At 40.3% G+C, this 21,801-nt stretch overlaps 1 protein-coding gene across 1 annotated transcript in view; it reads right to left on the reverse strand.

The window, feature by feature from the left end:
- LOC132817391 (contactin-associated protein-like 5) overlaps positions 1 to 21,801 on the reverse strand; it is an 899,316-nt gene that overhangs the window by 410,608 nt on the left and 466,907 nt on the right. Inside the window, exons 11-13 of the mRNA XM_060827811.1 lie at positions 9,085 to 9,191; positions 3,089 to 3,208; positions 513 to 713 (exon numbers count right to left, since the gene is read on the reverse strand). Coding sequence (XP_060683794.1) covers positions 513 to 713; positions 3,089 to 3,208; positions 9,085 to 9,191 — 428 coding nt within the window. The remainder of the gene's footprint in view (positions 1 to 512; positions 714 to 3,088; positions 3,209 to 9,084; positions 9,192 to 21,801) is intronic.

Consider the following 21,801-nt stretch of genomic DNA (forward strand, 5'->3'; position numbering starts at 1 on the left):
TGGAGGCCTTGGTCTGGTCACTGTATTAATGCAGGTCATATGGAAGTTTGGGGGTGAATCTACAGGGATTACAATAAAACAAGCAGTAGACCAAGCTATTGTGACCACAGTAAATCTCATATGCAAGCCTGTGACTGGAAAGGAAATGCATAACACATTTAATCAAACTGGATTTGTCATTTTAGATGTGTCAAAATAGCTAGCACTCATTTAATATCTCGTTGTAAACCAACAAATACTTTTCACTCAATAATTTGCTCATTTCTTATGCTCTCGTGCTATCAAGATTTGTTTTAAGGCAATTATTATGTATCATTTGGAAAGGTTCCCAGTTTCACGGGATAACACTGCAGGACATGACATTCCAGTGTCAAATAGAAGTAATGTCTTTTGACTGAAGCTAATTTTAATATAGGCATCACTTAATCATGTCAATGAGAAGAAAGAGATTGACTTTTAAACCTCAATGCTCCAACATAATTAGTTTTATAATTTGTGGTGCTGGTACCTACTTGGCGTGTTTAAAAGGCGTGACTTCCTGCAGTGGTAGGCCACTTTCTGCTCACAATAGTCCATGCTGTTAATCATGGCTCGAAGCTGTTCCATGCTGGCATTGTAGTTTAGCTGCACTACGTAGGGCTTCTCTACATTCGAACCTCTCACGTTGGTTAGCTCAGTATTGTTGTGCTGAATCACCGTCCAGGTTTTATCTTCTGATGGTGTTTAAGGAAGAAAATACATTCATTAGAGCTCTCAGAACACATGGCTGAGGCATACAGAAACTTGACTTTTAATGGAGCATTTGCTCCACTGCTGTTTCTCTTCGGAGGGTCAGTATGAACTTGTTGGGCCGAAGGGCCTGTTTCCACACCGTAGGGAATCTAATCTAATCTCATCTATGCATTTCCTGTAATGAACATTCGATCTTTACGATGAACAGTAATAGCTCAGATTCTGTGGTGGTAATAACAGTGAAAGTCATCATTGTCAGCATGACTCCAATGAAACAGACAGCAACTATTGGAATGCATAAGTGAATAAACTAACACAGAAAGTGTGTATAGTTCAAGGCAGGAAACAGAAATCTATTTCACAGTTTCATTGTAATAGAAGCAGGAGTAGGCCATTTGGCCCATCAAGCCTGCTCTGCCATGGTTTGATCTATCCATCGTCTCAGCCCCCCCTACCTGCATTATCCCCATAACTCTTAATTCCTCTACCATGCAAAAACCCAACCAACTGTGTCTTGAATATATATAATGAAATTGTCTTTAATGTTTCCTTGGGCATAAAATTCCATAGATTCACTACTCTCTGGGAAAAGCAGTTCCTCCTCATCTCTGTCCTAAATCTACTCCCCCAATCTTGAGACCATGTCACCTAGTTCTGGTCTCATCCACCAGCGGAAACAACCTGCCTGCCTCTATCTTATCTATCCCTTCCATAATATATGTTTCAATAAGATCCCCTCTCATTCTTCTAAATTCTAGAGAGTACAGTCCAAGGCAGCTCAACTTCTCTTCATAGGGTGACCCCTTCATCTCCGGAATCAACCTGGTGAATCTCCTCCTTCCTCAAGAGACCAGAACTGCGCACAATTCTCAGTGCAGTGTTCATTGAACTTGCAGATATTGCTGCCGTGGCCACATTTCAAGGTAAAAGAGTGAGATAGCATGGTCAGCTTTCAAAGAGGAGACAGCAGGAGGTGCACTGACCACCTGACTGTCTATCTATATCTTATGGAAACCAAATAGGCCACAGATTGAGCATTAACTCTTTTTTTTTAACTATTACTGTTGTGTATTTATGGCAGTCAATCAAAATCTAATTATTTGGGCAAATTCCGAGTTTTGAGTCATTGATGCCTAGAGTGAACTTTTGAAACCGACAGAGCGAGGTTTATATTTGGTGGAAAGAGCCTACAACCTGCAAGTCCTGGTTGGTTGCCACTAATTGCTACCATATTTCATCAGTGTTGACTATTTGACCCCAGTAATGATTGGATGAGCTGCATTCAAAACCTTGGATTTTTCTCATGAGTAAAATACATTGAGAAAGATAAAGTTTTGAGACAAGAAGTAATTAAATCTTAATAGGCTACACCTTAGTATTGATTTTCCAAAGTATAAGAAAGGAAGGAGAAATTGTTCTGAAAAAAATGTCTTTGATGCTGTTTATAAGAGACAAAAAAAACCTTCAGATTCAGGAATCCAAAATAGACAGGCAGGCACCTGGAAGACCACAGCAAGCCAGGCAGCAGCAGGAGGTGGAAAAGTCTACGTTTTGGGTGTAACCCTTTTTCAGGACCCTGAAGAAGGGTTATACCTGAAACATTGACTTCTCTACCTCCTGATGGTGCCTGACTTACTGTGGTCTTCCAGCCTCCTGTCTATCTAATTCTGTTTGTAAAACAGAAAATCAGGCCCTATGTGGTGTAATTGTGCAGTTATTATATGAAGCACTAAAGTTTTGGAAGAAATCTGATGAGAACAAATTTAAACATTCCTTAAGACCTACTATCAGAAGGAGATTATTTCTGCAAACCAGCAAACAGTTGTGATCAAAAACTCAGATCTAAACGTAAGACAAAATGAAAATCTGGAAAACAGAAAACTTTGGAAATGCACAATGTGACAAGCAACAATTGAAAGAAAAAGTAAAGATTAATCGAGCATTATTCAGTGATCCTTCCTCCCAAAGGATTCAGGAATTTTTGATGCTGCATGGTAACATCTCGAATCATGTTCCCTGTGAGTGTAGCTTCCTTTGGGACTGCAGTATTATCTCTGATATTGTAATGGAGAACTATTGAAGAGTTACCCTTCTCCCCACCCTCTGCTCAACAACATAATTCTTGTTTCTCCCTTCAAAAGCTGATTGACTTGTTATGCATGCCTTTCATTGTGTGTTTTTGCTTGAATTATCATCTTCCATAAAACTGATTTTTGCTTTGCTAACATTCAGAGTAAAGAATAAAAGTGTTTGGTGGGTGGAGGAAAATATTTTGTTTGTTTCATATGTGTTTTTGACTTCTTGTAGGCTCTCATTTATTGTTTCCTCAAAGCAAAAGTAATGTGAAGCAGCTTACCTGTCATGTTACAGTATACCAGGAGCGGTCCCACTGGACCACTGCCATCTGGATCAATGAAGAAGAAACCTGATGTATTCCCAGTGTGTTTGTAAGCTTCACATGACTGTTCATGCACCGCTGAAATAAGACAAACAAAATAAGCAGAATCTTTTAGTCCAGGTTTTTTTACAATGTTATGAAACCGTGATTATAATGCAGGGAAGCATCCTGGAGCATATCAGAAGAAAAATGCTAATGGAAATTGGAAATCTGAAATAAGAATATAAGATGTTGGAAACCCTCTGCATGTGCGGCAGCATCTGCCAAAGAGACACAAAGTTAATGAGCAGGAACTTCCTGTGCGTTTCAGAATCCTTACATTGGAACCCAATGCCAGCAACTACTGAAGGCCGAAGCTGAAGGGATGTGTCCTCTTCATTAGCACATTTCCATGCTGTTATAGATGCTGTGTGAACTTCCAATGCTGCTGGCCCAACGATAGGGAGGCTGTTTTACAGACACTAGATTAGCGTGGTGCTGGAAAAGCACAGCAAGTCAGGCAGCAACCAAGGAGCAGGAAAATCAATATTTCGGGCAAAAGCCCTTCATCAGGAATGAAGGCAGGGAGCCTCCAGGGTGGAGAGATAAATGGGAGGGGGGTGGGGCTGGGGAGAAGGTAGCAAAGAGTACAATAGGTGCATGGGGGTGGGGATGAAGGTGATAGGTCGGAGAGGAGTGTGGAGCAGATAGGTGGGAACAAAGATTGACAGGTATGGCAGGTCATGAGGACAGTGCTGAGCTGGAAGGTTGCAACTGGGGTAAGGTGGCGAGAGGGAAAATGAGGGATCTGGTGAAGCCCACATCAATGGCCTGGGATTGAAGTATTCCAAGGCGAAAGATGAGGCATTCTTCCCCCAGACATCGGGTGGTGAGGGAGTGGCAGTGGAGGAGGCCCAGGCCCTGCATTTCCTCGGCAGAGTGGGAGGGGGAGTTGAAATGTTGGGCCACTGGGTGTGGGGTTGATTGGTATGGGTGTCCCAGAGATGTTCCCTAAAGAGAAGGCATCTAGTTTCCCCAATGTAGAGGAGAGTGCATCGGGAGCACCGCCTCAAAAATAGCATTGGTGGACATGCAGGTGAAACTTTGATGGATGTGGAAGGATCCTTTGGGGCCTTGCATGGAGGTGGGGGGTAGTTTGGGCGCAGATTTTGAAATTCCTGCGGTGCAGGGGAAGGTGCTGGAACCTCACTAGGAGAGATGGTACAACATAGGAAGGTAGTTGATGTTGAGAGAATGTCCAAATAAAGGCACAGAAATTTGAACCACAAAATCAGAGGGGTCAAACTCACAGATCCCTAAGATCCATGGGAAATCTTTGGGTTTGGCATGCGGATGCCACCCTTTGTGCAATGTCAACCGTTCACCCACTATCTTTGTGAGATGGAGTGAATGGGTGTGATGTACACCCCCCCTCTCCCCCAGCTTTCTGCATGCAAACCACCCCAACTGCAAGCACTTGCTCAATTTGATACTTTAGTTGTTTAAAATAGAAGCCCTTCTCTATCCAGCAGGCAATCGAGCTGCACTCGACCTGCCTCAATAATGGGAAAGCATTGTGGAGATATCGGTGATAATAGGAACACATTGTCCAATCATCCCTAACTCCCAAGCCACCCTGAGTCAGAGCTTATTATCCCAGAGCTGAAACTTCAACCTAATGTCTCAAGATAATGAACTTTTGCCTGTCTGTTTGGAGAACAAAATATTTTTCATTGTCCTTCGGTCATGTGTCAGGATTAAAGTTTTGATGGCTAAAGCCATCGAAAGGAATGGGGAAAAAGCAGTTGCAAGATTCTGAGTTGGATGATCAGCCATGATCATATGGAATGATGAACCAGGCTCCAAGGGTAATATGGCCCACTCCTGTCTCCACTTTCTATGTTCCTATCATTAGCATTTCCAATCAAAAAATTAAATGCATTCAGCAGAAAGGAAAACCAATTTACCCCTAAGGGAGAACAGAATAACCGTATTCTGAATAATGAAGAGTCTTGAACAAGTTAATAGGGAAAGATTACTTGGGGTTTTCAAGTCAGCAGTGAGGAATTACATATTGAAAATGATTTACAAGTGAGTTTTAAAGATGACCAAGGATCAACTTATTTATGCAGAAGATTTTTCGAGAATGAAATTAACTGACTGAGGTAGAGAAACCGTTGTCCTGGGATTAAGTATTTGAACAAAGATATCAGTAATGGAAGAGCAAAGGATCATGAGATTCATTTTGAATTGTTTTAGCTCAGCTAGGATGAACCAAATGGCTTTCTGTGTTAGAACTGCCAATGGCTCACCAAGCCAGTGATGTACAAGCTCCGTGGACAAATATGAAGAAGAAAAGGGATAGCATAGGAATTTGTGTGTGGAGTCTGAGAAGGTAGGGGAAGCCCTAAATAAGTTTTTTTTGCTTCTGTCTTTACGAAAGAAACAAATTTTGTAGTGAATGAAGCCTTTGAAGAGCAAGCGTGCATGCTGGAATGGATAGAGATAGAGGAAGCTGATGTGCTGAAAGTTTTGTCAAACATTAAGATTGACAAGTCGCCAGGCCCGGACCAGATTTGTCCTCGGCTGCTTTGGGAAACAAGAAATGCAATTGCTCCGCCACTTGCGAAGATCTTTGCATCCTCGCTCTCCACTGGAGTCATACCTTAGGATTGGAGAGAGGCAAATGTAATTCCTCTCTTCAAGAAAGGAAATAGGGAAATCCCCAGCAATTACAGACCAGTAAGTCTCACACCTATCATCTGCAAGGTGTTAGAAAGGAATCTGAAGGATAGAATTTATGACCATCTAGAAGAGCATGGCTTGATTAAATACAGTCAACACGGCTTTGTGAGGGGCAGGTCATGCTTCACAAACCTTATTGAATTCTTTGAGGATGTAACTAGAAAAGTTGATGAGGGTTGAGCTGTGGATGTGGTGTATATGGACTTCAGCAAGGCTTTTGATAAGGTTACCCATAGTAGGCTCATTCAGAAGGTCAGGAGGAAAGGGATACAGGGGAAACTTAGCTGTCTGGATACAGAATTGGCTGGCCAACAGAAGACAGCGAGTGTTGGTAGATGGAAAATATTCTGCCTGGAGGTCTGTGATGAGTGGTGTTCCACAGGGCTCTGTCCTTGGGCCTCCACTGTTTGTAATTTTTATTAATGACTTGGATGAGGGGATTGAAGGATGGGTTGGCAAGTTTGCAGAGGACACAAAGGTTGGAGGTGTTGTTGACAGTATAGAGGGCTGTTGTAGGCTGCAGCGGGACATTGACAGGATGCAGAGATGGGCTGAGAGGTGACAGATGGAGTTCCACCTGGATAAATGCGAGGTGATGCATTTTGGAAGGTTGAATTTTAAATCTGAGTATAGGATTAAGGATAGGATTCTTGGCAGTGTGGAGGAACAGAGGAATTTTGGTGTGCAGGTACATAGATCCCTTAAAATGGCCACCCAAGTGGACAGAGTTGTTAAGAAAACATATGGTGTTTTGGCTTTTATTAACAGGGAGATTGAGTTTAAGAGTCGTGAGATCTTGTTGCAGCTCTATAAAACTTTGGTTAGACTGCACTTGGAATACTGCATCCAGTTCTGGTCGCCCTATTATAGGAGAGATGTGGATGCTTTGGAGAGGGTTCAGAGGAGGTTTGCCAGGATGCTGCCTGGACTGGAGGGCTTATCTTATGAAGAGAGGTTGACTGAGCTCGGACTTTTCTAATTGAAGAAAAGGAGGAGGAGAGGGGACCTAATTGAAGTATACAAGATAATGAGAGGCATAGACAGAGTTGATAGCCAGAGACTATTCCCAGGGCAGAAATGGCTAACATGAGGGGTCATAGTTTTAAGTTGGTTGGAGGAAAGTATAGAGGGGATGCCAGAGGCGGGTTCTTTACACAGAGAGTTGTGAGAGCATGGAATGCATTACCAGCAGCAGTTGTGGAAGCAAGGTCATTGGGGACATTTAAGAGACTACTGGACATGCATATGGTCACAGAAATTTGAGGGTACATACATGAGGTTCAGTGGTCGGCATAACATCGTGGGCTGAAGGGCCTGTTCTATGCTGTACTGTTCTATGTTCTATGTTCTAAAAGTTACAAGTTGGAGAAAGAGAGGTGAGTGCTTGCAAGGTAAGGGAAGGGGCGCATATGGCAATGGTAGGGTAAGGGAGGAATTGGAGGTGGGGAAAATCAAGGGCAAAATAGTTGACTGTTCTTGAAATCCATATGAACCTACATATATAATAAAATACAAATTAGGAGCAGAAGCTCTTCAGTATTTAGCTCCTTCAGTATTTCTAACATTTGATAAGGTCTGATTTAATTGTAGCCTCAACTAATTTACCACATTATGTGAGAAAGTGTTTCCTTCTCATCCCATCTTAGATGAAAGACTCCTTATTTTGAAATATTGTCTGCTCGTTCTAATATTGCCCACAAAGGGAAACAATCTTTCAACATTCATTTCAACAAGGTCTTGAATGTTTCAACATGATCACCTCTCATTTTTCTAAACTCTAATCTGTCAAGAGCCAACCCACCCAGCCTTTCTTTCTAAGGTCATCTGAACCTTCTCCCAACTACATCTAATACAAAGATAAACTTTCTTAAGTAAGAGCACTTAAAACTGGTCACAGGAATCCAGATGTGGCCTCACCAATGCCCTGTAAAACTTAAGCAAAACTTCCTTGTTTCTAATACAGCAAACTCTATTTTAACTGGCATCGTGTCAACCAACATACTTCATAAACCAGCAAGTATTCTATTCCTCAAATACCTCAATCTAACGTGATGTTCAAGTATTTCAATAAAGCTGTGAATAAAGTATGACAGTGATGTGTATACCCCCTGCATTATGTTTCTATTACTTACTGTGTGGTTTTACATTGATTTTAGGAGCTATGTTGATGTTTTATAAGATTCTTTGAGGGATGTTAATGTCTCAAAGTTTCACTAGGTCAGGATTTACGGGGGTTAAGCATACCTCTCGATTATCCAGATTATTTGATCAACTGGTGCACTCCACCTGGTCCCATGGGTGCCAGCTAATAAAAAGTTCCATTCCCCTTGCAACAGGAACATCCCATGTGCGCCCCTAATCTCTTGCTGTATCTGATTCATAACCTTTTGTGAGCCATGTTTCTGGAGACCCAGATCCCTCTGACTTGCAACCTCTCTCTATTTAAATAATATATGGCCTCTCTACTCTCCCTGCCAATGTGCACAAATTTACATTTGCCGACATGTAGTAACTGATAAATTGAAGTTACTGATGGAGGTCAGAAGCAAATAGACTGTGACTAATGAGAGAATTTCATGCTGTCACACAAGAAAAAAAAACACGATAATCAGAAATGTTTGTATGAAACAAGTGAATCAAACTGTGACTAGATTAGAGGGCACACAGTCAAAATGATCAGCCTCAAGAAAATAAAACTAGATGTACTGGATGTGGGAGAGGAATTTCTATTCATTAACTCCCTCACAAAAAAATTGATTTGGCACGGATTCAGTGATTTCTGGCCTAGAAAAAGATACCCGAACACCCACAATAGTTTTATTTATGTATTCACAGGAATGAAAGAGGGACAGCTGTCTGCCAATGCTCAGTAATGGAGATGTGGAGATGGATGAATATTCTTGAAGGTGTGTTTGATTTTGTTCAACCATCAAGGAATACTTAAACAGAACTTTTCCTCAGAGGAGTTAATAGGCCATGAAGAGTTCATAATGGAGTTAATTATAGGCTTAATGAGATAAGCAGCCTGTCTTACTCATACCTCCTTACAGTTATAGAAAGTTACACATCGGTATGCTGAACACTACAATAACCAAACATGTTTCTTCAAACAAACAAATAGAACTATAACTTTAAAATAAATTGCCAAGAGTAGGCTGTCTTGGTTTGGCAGTGGCCTGTTAAAAATGAATTATTCACAAACAAGAAAAGGTTCACATTTCTCTACTCACAATTGTGGCAGGTAGCTCCTTTATAGTCTGTTCCTGTACAGTCACAGTAAAAGGTACTCCAAGACTGTGAGCATACTCCGCCATGCTCACAGTAATTTGGCAAACATCTAGTGCACAAAAAAGAAAGTTGACTTAGTAGATATACTTGAATAACAACAACTTCCCTTAGTATTGCACTTTAACACAGCAAACAGTTCCCAAGGTACCTCAGGAGATTTATTGGACTTTAGTTTGAAACGCTAAAGAGACATTAAGAGTAATGACAAAAAGTTTGGTTTAAAAGAACAACTCACAAAAAAGAAAGAGACAGAGAGAGCTTTTAGGAGGAAGTTTCAGAGCTTAGGACCTTGGTAGCAAACGACACGGACACCAATAAATTTGGGAAGTATCCCAACACAATCGATTATAAACAGAACTCACCCGCGAGAATGCAAACTAGTGCTCAGATTGCTTTCAAATAAAGGGAAAAGAAGGGTCAATTTTAAATTGTTGTTCAGACAGGGATGGTCAGTTGCCATGAAGAAAGCAGTATGTGATTATCAAAGCAGCAAAAGTCTAATTTATTTTTATGATTGGGCTCCAACAGCACACAATATATGTGAGTGCTAAAAAGCTAGATAGATGGGGAGACCAGGATGTTTATCATTCCTGAGAAGCCTGTCAGTGTTTAGCTGGAGGACGAATGATGGGAGTGGAAGAGTGGTTGATGGGATGCACTTCCCAATGGGGAAGGGGACTGGCTGAACAGTTAAACTGGACCAGGAGCCAGAAACAGAGCAGAATGTTTCTGTGGGTCTGGACAATCACATAGGTTCACCTTGGCTCCATGAAAATGAGAATAAAAAGAATGGCCAGTTTTAGAGTTCCCAGCATTGATCTCTTTCAGCACCCATTCTTTTGTACTTATTCTATCATGGGGTATGGATGTCTCTGGCAAGACCAGAAATTACTGACCATCTGTAATTACTTTTAAACCAAGAAGCTTGCTAGGCCATTTACAGCAGTGTCATTGAGTCATATAGCACAGATACAGAACCTTCAGTCCAATCAGTCCATGCTGACCATAATCCCAAACTAAACTCACCCGTCTATGCTTGTTCCCTGTCCCTCCAAACACTTCCTATTCATGTACTCATCCAAATGTCTTTTAAATGTTGTAACTGTACTCACATCTACCACTTCCACTGGCAATTCATTCCACACACAAACCAAGTAAAAAGGTTGCTCCTTATATCTTTTTAAAATCTTTCTCCTTTCACCTTAAAAATATTCCCAATAGTTTTGAAATCCCCCATTCTAGGGAAAAGATACTTATCATTCACCTTATCTATACTCCTCATGATTTTATAAATTTCTATAAGAGTACCCCTCAACCTCTTATGCTCCAGTGAAAAAAGTCCCAGCCTATCCAGTCTCTTCCCATAACTCAAACCCTGCATTGCGGGCAACATCTTGGTAAATTTCTTCTGAACCCTCTCCAGCTTAACACTATCCTTCCTACAACACGGTGACCAGAACTGGATACAAAACCCCAGAAGAAGCCTCATATATGATGCAAATTTCAAAGAAATGTGTATCTGAATCCCGAGGTGTCTCAATTCTACAATGTTACCCAAGGCCCTAATTTTAATTGTATAAATCTTGCCCTTGCTTGTTTTACTAAACTGCAATACCTTGTACTTATCCAGATTAATTGCATAGAACAGGAAAAGTCAACCATGTTGCTATGGGTCTGGAGTCACTTGTAGGCCAGACCAGACGAAGATGGCAGATTTCTTTCCCCTAAGGCATACCTATGAGGCAGATGGGTTTTTACAACAATCACTGATAGCTTCATGGTCACTATTACTGAGATGAGCTTTATGTTACAGATTTTTATGAACTGAATTCAAATTTCACCAACTATTATGGTATGACTTCCTTTTTCTTTATCACGTCTGACCATTCCCAGGTTTTGAAATAAAAGAAATGAACCATGAAACTTGTTGTTAAACAGACGGTGCTACAAACTCACAGTGAGCTGTCCAGCACCTGAAAGGGAAAGATAAGGTAATGTTTTACTCTGACACTTTGTTCGAACTAAATATGCAAATAGGCCTTCAGTTTCACTGTCTGTTTGGTAAATTATGTTGGCATGTGTCGTATTTGTCCAGAGCAATGAAGCGTTTACGAATTACGTGCTTTGATTCAGAATTAAAGAATAGATGCCTAATTATCAGAGAAATGGCTCTTGCTAATAAAATCTGTTTGTCAACTTATGATTAGTTGTGTGTAATTGTTCATGAAATACCATTATATACATGTCAAGCAGCTTTCATTGCATTGTACTTGACAGATCTTTTCACTTGTTAGTGTTGCTGCATTCCAAGAGGTGCTGGTTCATGTAAAACATTGTATTGAATTTAATGAGCACTTTCTTTTGGCTCCGATCCTCAAGCACTCCAGAGGACCCAGAAGAGAAGCTATTGCTGGAAATCTCTTGATAGATTACAGCGGAAATAGGCAAAGACAATCTCACTAAGCTGACGAATAGATGTGTGCATTCAAGGAAGGCTGTAAACTCTATTGTCTGGTCACTGACTCCATCCCTCTTACAGGCCTCTGCTTGAGAGTCAAGGGGACTGAAACCAGTGATTTAACCCCACTGCAGAGCCATTGATCAGATATCCACACCATCTCTAGACTAATTACATTCAATTTCATGACATCGACAGACGTGGTCCCTGTCACAGCTCAATTGTTACTAAGAACCCCATCCATGGAGTTGTTACTGATAAACAATCAACAACACATTCCTGGATGGTCTCCCATCTTCCAACCTTGCAGACTTCCACTTATCCAGAATTAAAGAATAGATGCCTAATTATCAGAGAAATGGCTCTTGCTAATAAAATCTGTTTGTCAACTTATGATTAGTTGTGTGTAATTGTTCATGAAATACCATTATATACATGTCAAGCAGCTTTCATTGCATTGTACTTGACAGATCTTTTCACTTGTTAGTGTTGCTGCATTCCAAGAGGTGCTGGTTCATGTAAAACATTGTATTGAATTTGTACAAAGCACAGTGGCCCACTTTCCAAACTTGCAGCAGATCCTATCCTTCCTCAGTAACATACCTGCTCACTTACTTTAGTTAGAGACAGAAAACTGCAGATGCTGGAATCCAAAGTAGCCAGGCAGGAGGCTGGATGAACACAGCAAGCCAGGCAGCATCAGGAAGTGCAGCAGTCAACGTTTTAGGTGTAACCCTTCTGACCTACATTGCCTCCCAGTCCAGCAATGCACTCTTTTACCTTAAGTTTTCAAATCCCTCACTGTCTGACCCCTTAAGTCTGTAACGTCATCTAACTTGATAATCGACTGACATATCTGTGCTCATTAAATTCTGGCCTATGGTGTGTCTGCAATTTTTAAGGGCTTTACCGTTTGTCCATAAATTTAAAAACGTAGGGTTTGTAATAACTCAAGTATCCAGCAGATGGTGCTTATTCAGAATTTTATTTTACACAAGAAAGGGTGACGAGCAAAGCACCTCGTCTTTTGTTTCTGGTCTAGTTCCCTGTGATTGCATAATTACTGAGTAACAAAATGTGGACCCACCTTAATATATCTGAACTGCGTATTTATTAACTTCTAAAAGATTACATTGAAAATTTAACCTTAAGTTTAATTTATTTTTCTTAAACCTTTCCCCAAGCAGCATGTTAACTGCACTTCTAGCTTGTCAACAATTTTCATCAGTGCCTCAAGATTCTTTTCTTGCCCAAGTTATTTATAGGACTGATTTTCCACTTTTAAAGGGGAAACCTGTATAATGTCTGCAGTTGAGTAATTTTTGTCTTGTTTTATGTTTTTAAATGTCCTGTCTTTATTTTGAAACATTTCCTTATTTCTAAATAATTTAAAGTAAAGAATAAAATCCAATGCTGGAAATCTGAACCAGAAACAGAAATTGCTGGGAAATCTCAGCAAGTCTGGTAGCATCTGTGGGGAGACATCAGAGTTAATGTTTTGAGACCAGTGACCTTTCTTCAGAACAGAACGTTTAGAAGAAAGGTCACTGGACCCAAAGCATTAACTCTGATGTTCTGTCCACAGATGCTACCAGACTTGCTGAGATGTTCCTGCAATTTCTGTTTCTGTTTCAGATTTCCAGCCTTGGATTTTATTCTTTACTTTAAATTATTTAGAAATGGCGTCAATAAGGAAATGTGAGGACTGCAGATGCTGGAGATCAGAGCTAAAATGTGTTGCTGGAAAAGCGCAGCAGGTCAGGCAGCATCCAAGGAGCAGGAAAATCGATGTTTCGGGCATGAGCCCTTCTTCAGGAATGAGGAATAAGGAAATATGCTGGGTTCAAGTCTGTTAACTGTTAGCAACAACAGCTTGCTTTCATAGAGTGCCATTAATGCATTAAAATTCCCGAGGATGCTTTATAGACACATTATAACTCAAAACATGACACCCAGCACATAAGGGGTTATTAGTGTGGTATAATGCATTATTTTGGATCCAGTGAGACACTCGTCTTACATACGTATTTTGAGAAAAGATCTGCCATCCTGCCTACCCACAGCATGGCCACACAGAAAGCAGAAATCAAGCCTGTCCAAACAATACAAGAAACACCCAGAATGCCTCACCATTGACCAAACAAGCTGACAAGGGAAACCAGTCATGACCATAGTCACTCGCAGACCGGAGAATGCACTTCCCGAGACAAACTAACAATAAGCTTCCTGGACCTGATCAACACAGCTGTCCCTAAGCCCTAAGGGCAGTCTTGTACCCCAGTGATACCAAAGCCATACAAAACACAGATCAGATGGACAGGCACCAGAATACCTCACTCACACGAGAGAAACAGTGGAAATACCTGACTGCTTTAAAAGGGACAATCTCACTTACCCTCAAAGAGAGATGGAATCTCCTGTTCCCATTAAAAACTGATGCTGCCAGGATGTGACATTGTATCTACAATCAGAACATTCTTCTGATAACAACTCTGTGATTATCATCATCGTAACTGGATGACTTAATTATCAAATACGATGTACTTTCCCTATTTTTAATTAGCATCATTGTACAAGATTTCTATAAAACCAACTTGCTCCTCAGCTCGGGGAAGAGAGTTTCGGTTACCTGGACAGACTGTCTGTGCTGTTTCAGCTCAGTCAATTTCTCTTCCGTGATACCGCTATGTTAATAAACTGTTTGTTAATTTCACTTCAGTCTGTGTTTTGTGATCTCTGCTTTATTGGGCTAATTTCTTTGACACCTTCACAGGAATTCACACAACACCACATATTTTTTGGGGGCTGCTTTATAATGTAATGTAGGCTAATCAATTGATTTTCATTCATACTCATTTAAAAAATATCTTGGGAAGAGAAATCACATCAACATCAGTTTTGCCATTATTATTTTCATTGATTTTGTGTTCAGATGATATCAGTATATATAGTTTTATGCATCTGCAGGCTCATTTTGTTCTCTGTATTAATTTAACTTTACCAAGGATATGATAGTGAGCACAGATAAATGAAGGGACAGGTTTTGTACAGTATCCAAGGAAGCAAGCACGCAAGCTAGTTAGGCAGAAAAGTGAAGGAGGAATTTCCAGAGCTTATGGATTATGTACCTGAAGGCAAGGCCACCAAACAGTGTAGCAATTAAAATCAGGGAAACTGAAGAGGCCAGAATTAAAATGAAAATATCCCCGAGGATAATGGAGCTAAAGAAGATTAGACAGATCAGGAAGTGATGAAGTCATGCAGGGATTTGAAAATAAGGATAAGCATTTTAAAATTCAGTAATAATGAGGTATATTAATATTCTTAACTATCACATGCGATCTCACAAATCAAGTGATTTTATGTCAGAAATAAAAATGTGAATACTGCCACAAAAAGACATGTTGCTTTTGATTTTCATTATGCACATCGGGACAAATGCAAGAACACCAAATTATACTACATGAGGAAAAGGTACAGTTTGTTGAAAATAGACTCAGATTGACTGAGGAACTGCCATGAAGAAAGCAAAGGGGAACGACAGACACCTCAAACTAGCAGGAAATTCACAACATGCAGTAGACTTGAACAGGCTGTTTCTCCTGGAGCATCAGAGGCTGAGGGATGACCTTATTGAGGTTTATAAAATCATAAGGGACATGGGTAGGGTAAATAGACAAGGTCTTTTCCCTGGGGTAGGGGAAATCAGAACTAGAGGGCATACGTTTAAGATTTAAAAGGGACCCAAGGGGCAACTTTTTCACGCAGATGGTGGTGTGTGCATGCGGAATGAGCTGCCAGAAGAAGTGGTGGAAGCTGGTACAATTGCAACATTTAAAAGGCATCTGGATGGGTAAGTGAATCAGAAGTGTTTAGAGGGATATGGGCCAAATGATGGCAAATGGGACTAGATTAATTTAGGATATCTGGTCAGCATGGACCGATGGCTCTGTTGCCATGCTGTACATCTCTATTACACTATAATGACTCTATTCATTTTTTTTTCCAAGAATTAAACCCCTGTTTTATGAAGGTATGCATTTTCTAACGAGTAAATGAGTCACAGTAACAGCTTGATAACAAATTTAAAACAATCGGTCAAGCCTGTGAAATGATTCATTGACATTTAGGAGTCTGGTCTATGTAATCAAAAGGAATATGTAGGGCCATCTGCCCTTTTGACTTACTTAGGAGCATAGTTATTGCTGCCAGAGTGGATCAATCACAAAATTACAAGAGTACAAAAAAAAGGCCATTCACCCCATTGTTTCTGCACTAACTCCAAGAATGTGTCATGGCCTAGTGCCATCTAATGGCCGCTTTAATGCCTCAGTTGAACTTGGCACTGCCACACCTCTAGGGAGTGTATTCCAGATCCCAAGCTCTCGATGTGTAAAAAACAGACATATTTTCACTCCTTTATTTTTTATTCTTTCATGAGTGAGAACAGTTTCTCCCTGTCTATTGTGCCTTAAACCCTCATGATTTTGGAAATGTCTAATCAATTAACCTTCTCCTCTTGAAGGAAAACAATCCCAAATTCTCCAGTGTATCTTTATAAAGGGAGCTGGGTTCGATTCCATCCTTGGGCAACTATCTGTGTGGAGTTTGAACGTTCTCCCCGTGCCTGCATGAGTTTCCTCCGGGTGCTTTGGTTTCATCCCACAGTCCAAAGATGTGCAGGTTAGGTGGATTAGCCATATTAAACTGCCCATCCTGTCCAGGGATATGCAGGCTAGGTGGGTTAGCCGTGGGAAATGTAGGGTTACATGGAGAGGGTAAGGGGGTGGATCTGGGTGGGATGCTCTTGGAGGGTCAGTGTGAACACAATGGGCCAAATGGCCTGCTTCTGCACTATCGTGATTCTGTTCTAAAAAAAAGAGTTTTCCCATCCTGTGGAATCTGTCTTGAAAACATTTCTGTCTTCATATCTTTTGCAAAGTGCATTCCCAGAACTGTGCACTATACTAGAGCTGAGAGACCAACTGATGTTTTATACTCGTTGAGCATTACTTCCCTCCTCTATGCCATTATTAATAAAATCTAGGAACTGTATACTTTATAAACCACTTCTTCACAATCAGAGTCAACTTGCCAATGAATCAGTGTCTTTTTCTCCTGCAATAGAAATTGTGATTGTTTAAATGTTGAAAAATCACACACCAGGTTAAAGTCCAATTGGTTTATGTGGAAGCACGAGCTTTCAGAACGCTGCTCCTTCATCAAGCAGCTACCTGATGAAGGAGCAGTTCTTCCAAATAAACCTGTTGGACTATAAGCTTGTGTTGTGTGGTTTTTAACTTTGTCCACCCCAGTCCAACACTGGCTCCTCCACATCATGTTTGAACTTTGGCATTCTTGCATTTCTCCTGATGGGTGCAAGATGAACAGCTTCAAAACATGTCTATCATTTAGGACATGCACATCATCTATTGGATTGCATGTACTTTCTTGAAACTGCATTCATTCAGCCACTAATTCCTTCTGCCTTCGGTACAACTAGCTGAATTACTAGGCAGAGTTAGTGTTCAGCTCAGAATCATTGCTAAAACAGAAAAAAGAATGGTCTTTAATACATTTTTTTAAAAAAATCATTTTGATTAAAATTACATTTGAACCTGGTTTCTTCATTTTCTTCAACTTAGGTATTAATAATCACTTGGAATCTGCCTCATGATTAACTTTCTTCCCATAATCCTCCAACAAATCCTTTCTATTCACAGAAGAACAATATCTGATTTCTCTTATCCTTCTCCTAATGCTTTGTCTCATTTGTGTGAGCTTAGTTCTTTTTTCATTCTTCCCTTTCCGATGGAGAAAATCCTTGTGTCTCAAAACATATGTTTCATTTCACAAGTTTTCTCACATAATTCTGTTTGTCACGTATTTAATATTCTGATCGCGTAGAAAGACCTGAGTCTGCAAGTTCCCATGCGAGACAGAAACTATCATAACTTGGGACAACATCTCTGTTCCTTTACTGTCACTGGATCAAAATCCCTTCGTAACAACATCGTGGATGGACTTACCTAGCTTAGACTGCATTGGTTCAAGTAGACAACATTCTTTAGATCTGTGAATGCTGAACTAGCCACATCCCATGAAAGAATTTCAAAAACAATTTACAAATTCTCATCATTGAACCATGACATAATAAGGTGCTCTTATCATCTTATCTTCTCAATGTAAACTCATATTGAATGTTACAAAAAAAATGCATTGCACAGATGAGACCATTCAGCCCTGCATAATTGTTACTAGAAAGGTAGTCTTTATCAATACTTACAATGTATACCAACCGTCCGGAGATGATTGGTAACTCGAACATTTTTTTTAAATTTAAAGAACTAAAAATATAAATACACGAGTTGGACCGAAGGGTCTGTTTCTGTGCTGTACGTCTCTATGACTCTATGATTCTAATACCATTAGAAGGCATGTAAACATCTTTAATCTAAAGTTCACCTGAATATACATCAGTCATTATAGTCAGGTGGCAGAAGGCCTTGATATGTTCCTTGAAATTATATTTCAGATTAGTTATCACAGTGGGTAGTAGCATTTTAACATAGACAGCATTGTAGCTGAGCATGATGTCGGCTTCAGCTAATTTCAGCACATCCCCACTTTGCAATAGGAATAGTGAGTAGTAAAGAAAGATACTGACCTTAACCCAGTTTTGTGTTGTTAGTCTTGTGGACATTAATACCAATTATTGTTGTTGCCTTCCTTTGAGATTAGATAATGGTTACATATTTGTTGCATGATATAGACTTAATTAATTCATTGCCATTGTACCTGGATGTTCTTACATTTGAGTACATGTAATAGTTGCATTGAAATGAGAGCTTCTAACAAATGAAATTTTTTGGTTTTTTTGATAGTATGTGTGCAATGCACGACACATTGAGGTAATTAACGATACAAACAAGGAAGATTTCAGACAAAAACAGACATTGTTGTAGAAACTCTGCAGGTCTTCAGAACCCTGAAGAAGGATCACAGGGCCAGAAACATTGATTTTGATTTCTCTCCACAGATACTGCCAGGCCCACTAAGCTTCTCCAACAATTTCTGTTTTTGTTTCAAATTTCCAACATCCACAGTTCTTTGTTTTATTTTGTTGTTGAAGGAAGATCCCAGATCTGATCTTGGTTGTAGTAACCATTATCTGATCTCAAAGGAAGGCAACAACAATAATTGGTGTTCATGTCCAAAAGACTGACAACACAAAACTGGGTTAAGGTCAGTATCTTTCTTTACTACTCACTATTCCTATTGCAAAGTGGGGATGTGCTGAAATTAGCTGAGGCCGACATCATGCTCAGCTACAATGCTGTCCATGTTAAAATGCTACCACCCACAGTGATAACTAATCTGAAATATAATTTCATGTTACATACTTGACTAGGGAACTGGACAGAGCTGATATTAGCATGTCTGCTGGTTCCTCATAATGAGGATGACATGTGCTTATGGCAGGAATCTGTGTGTGAAATCTTTTGATACAGGGTGGATATTAGTTTGCAGCTACAATTCAGTTCTGGTTGACAGAAACATCTCTTACGTGTACCACCTGCCATCGATACACTGGCGGGACTTAACAAAGATAATCAACTTGTTTGTTATGTGATGACTCACAATTCGTGATCCACAAATCACGACACAAACCTGAGCTTAATTGTCCAGAGGGAGAGATACTAACAGCGTGTTAGAGGACCTGATAATAGAATACTACTGTAATGAAAGCTCCATGTCAAATAATATTCTGGACTCAGTGGCACAGTAGCAATGTCATGGAATCAGTAATTCATAATCCCAGGCTTATGATCTCGTGACATGGTTTAAAATCCCACCAACACAGCTGGTCAGAATTCAGTGCAGAGGGAATAAAAAGAGCTTTAATTAAAGTTTACTGCAGAAAGTAAAATCTCCAGAGTGAGAGTTGAGCAGGAGAGGATAAAAGGCACAGATGGAGAGGCTTACTTACAGTGAGACCAAAGGTAGAGTGATGTGACAAACCACACTGTGCATAAATGCTTTGAAAGCAGCTGTTGTTTCAGTCGAATTGGTGAATATTTCCATTGGTTAAAGTAAGATTAAGGTAAATAGCATAAAGAGTCATAGAGCTGTACAGCCTGGTCCAACTTGTCCATGCTCACCGGGTTACCTCAATTCAGCTTGTCTTATTTTCCCAGCACCTGGCCTATATCCCTCTAAACCCTTACTATTCATATACCCTTCCAGAAGCCTTTTAAATGTTCTAAATTTCCCCACCTCCATTACTTTCTCTGGCAGTTCAATTCCTACACACACCACCCTATGTGACAAAGTTGTTCCGTAGGTCCCTTTTAAAGCTTTCGCCTCTCACCTTAAACTTATGTCCTCTAGTTTTGGACTCCCCTACCCTAGGGAAATGAAGTTGGCTAGTTATCCTATCTGTGCCCCTCATGATTTTATAAACCTCCATTAGGTCACCTCTCAGACTCCCATGTTCCATGGAAAACAGCCCCAGCCCATTCAGCCTCTCCCTATAACTCAAACCCTCCAACACCAGTAACATCCTTGCAAATCTTTTCTGAACCTTTTCATATTTAATGGCATCTTTACTATAGCAAGAAGACCAGAACTGAATACATTCAAATCTTATCCCCTATACTCAAAGCACTGACCAAAAAAGGTAAGCATACTAAATGCCTTCTTCACTACCCTGACTACCCGTGCCTCTACTTTCAAGGAACAATGAACCTGTACTCCAAAATCTCTTTGGTTGGCAACATGCCCAGGACCTTACCATCAAGTTTATAAGTCCTGCCCCGATTTGCCCTACCAAAATGTAGCATTTCATATTTATCCAAATTAAGCTCCATCTACCACACTTTGGCCCATCAGCCCATCAGATCAAAATCCCATTGTACTCTGAGGTAACCTTCTTCGCTTTCCACTGCACCTCCAAATAAGGCAAGGAGTTTGTGTTTAATTCGCTATTATTTTTCACCTCTCTTTTTATAAAAATGCTGAAGTGTAAGATTGACAGCTAAAACAATTACAATAAAGGGCAAAAACTAGGGATCCAAATTAATGAAACATGTTGCTGCTGCAGCATGTAGGCATGTTGAATACCATAGCGATCAAAGGCAAGCACATCTGATGATGAAGGGCTTTTTGCTCTTCGGATTCTGCCTGACCTGCTGTACTTTTTCAGCACCAGTCTCATCTTGACTCTGGCCTCCAGCATCTGCAGTCCTCACTTTTGCCAAGCACAACTGTAGTCAAACCATAACATATAGGAACAGAAGTAAGTGATTCAGTCAATATTTTTAACAGCTGGAGGAGTTTTGAATCAAAGTTGAGGAGCCGGAGTCTGAGCTGCAAATATGACACCACATCTGGGAAGTTACCTGGACACTTTGCTCCAGGAAGCAGTCACAACTCTTAGATTAGATCATTAAAATGTGGTCTACGATCAAGGCAAAAAAGGCGGTGTCTGTAAAAAAAGCTGGTATCGAGACCAGGGATTATCATTTGAGCGGCCTTAGCCTGTGTAACAATCTAACAGTAATAAGATTTTTGCAAGCTGGGGATTATGGTAGAGACTGCAAGGATGATGAGGAAACTAACTACGGCCACCATGGTAGAGAGAGAGTCTTGCAAGTCAGGTTAGAAAATAATGATGGGGACAATATAATTAAGCTGTTCTCTGCAGCCATGTGTGTTTGTGTTGAAAGGTCTATCGCCTAGTTGATGCCAGATTTAAAATACATTAAGGACAAAAGGGTAACTAGGGAGAGAATAGGATCCCTCAAAAGATCAGCAAGGTGGCCTTTGTGTGCAGCCACAGGAGATGGAGGAGATATTAAACGAGTATTTTGCATCAGTGTTTACTGTGGAAAAGGACAGGGAAGATATGGAATGTAGGGAAATAGATGGTAACATCTTGAAAAATGTCCATGTTACAGTGGAGGAAGTCTTGAAACACATAAAAGTGGATAAATCCCCAGGACCTGATCAGATGTACCTTAAAACTCTGTAGGAAGCTTGGGAAGTGATTACGGGTCCCCTTGCTGAGATAGTTGTTTCATTGACAGTCACAGGTGAGGTACAGGATGTACATGTATTTTGAAATGTAAGGACTGATTAGGGATAGTCAACATGGCTTTGTGCCTAGGGAATAATGTCTCACAAACTCGATTGAGTTTTT

The sequence above is a fragment of the Hemiscyllium ocellatum genome, chromosome 7 (genome assembly GCF_020745735.1).
Source record: "Hemiscyllium ocellatum isolate sHemOce1 chromosome 7, sHemOce1.pat.X.cur, whole genome shotgun sequence".
Taxonomy (NCBI): domain Eukaryota; kingdom Metazoa; phylum Chordata; class Chondrichthyes; order Orectolobiformes; family Hemiscylliidae; genus Hemiscyllium; species Hemiscyllium ocellatum.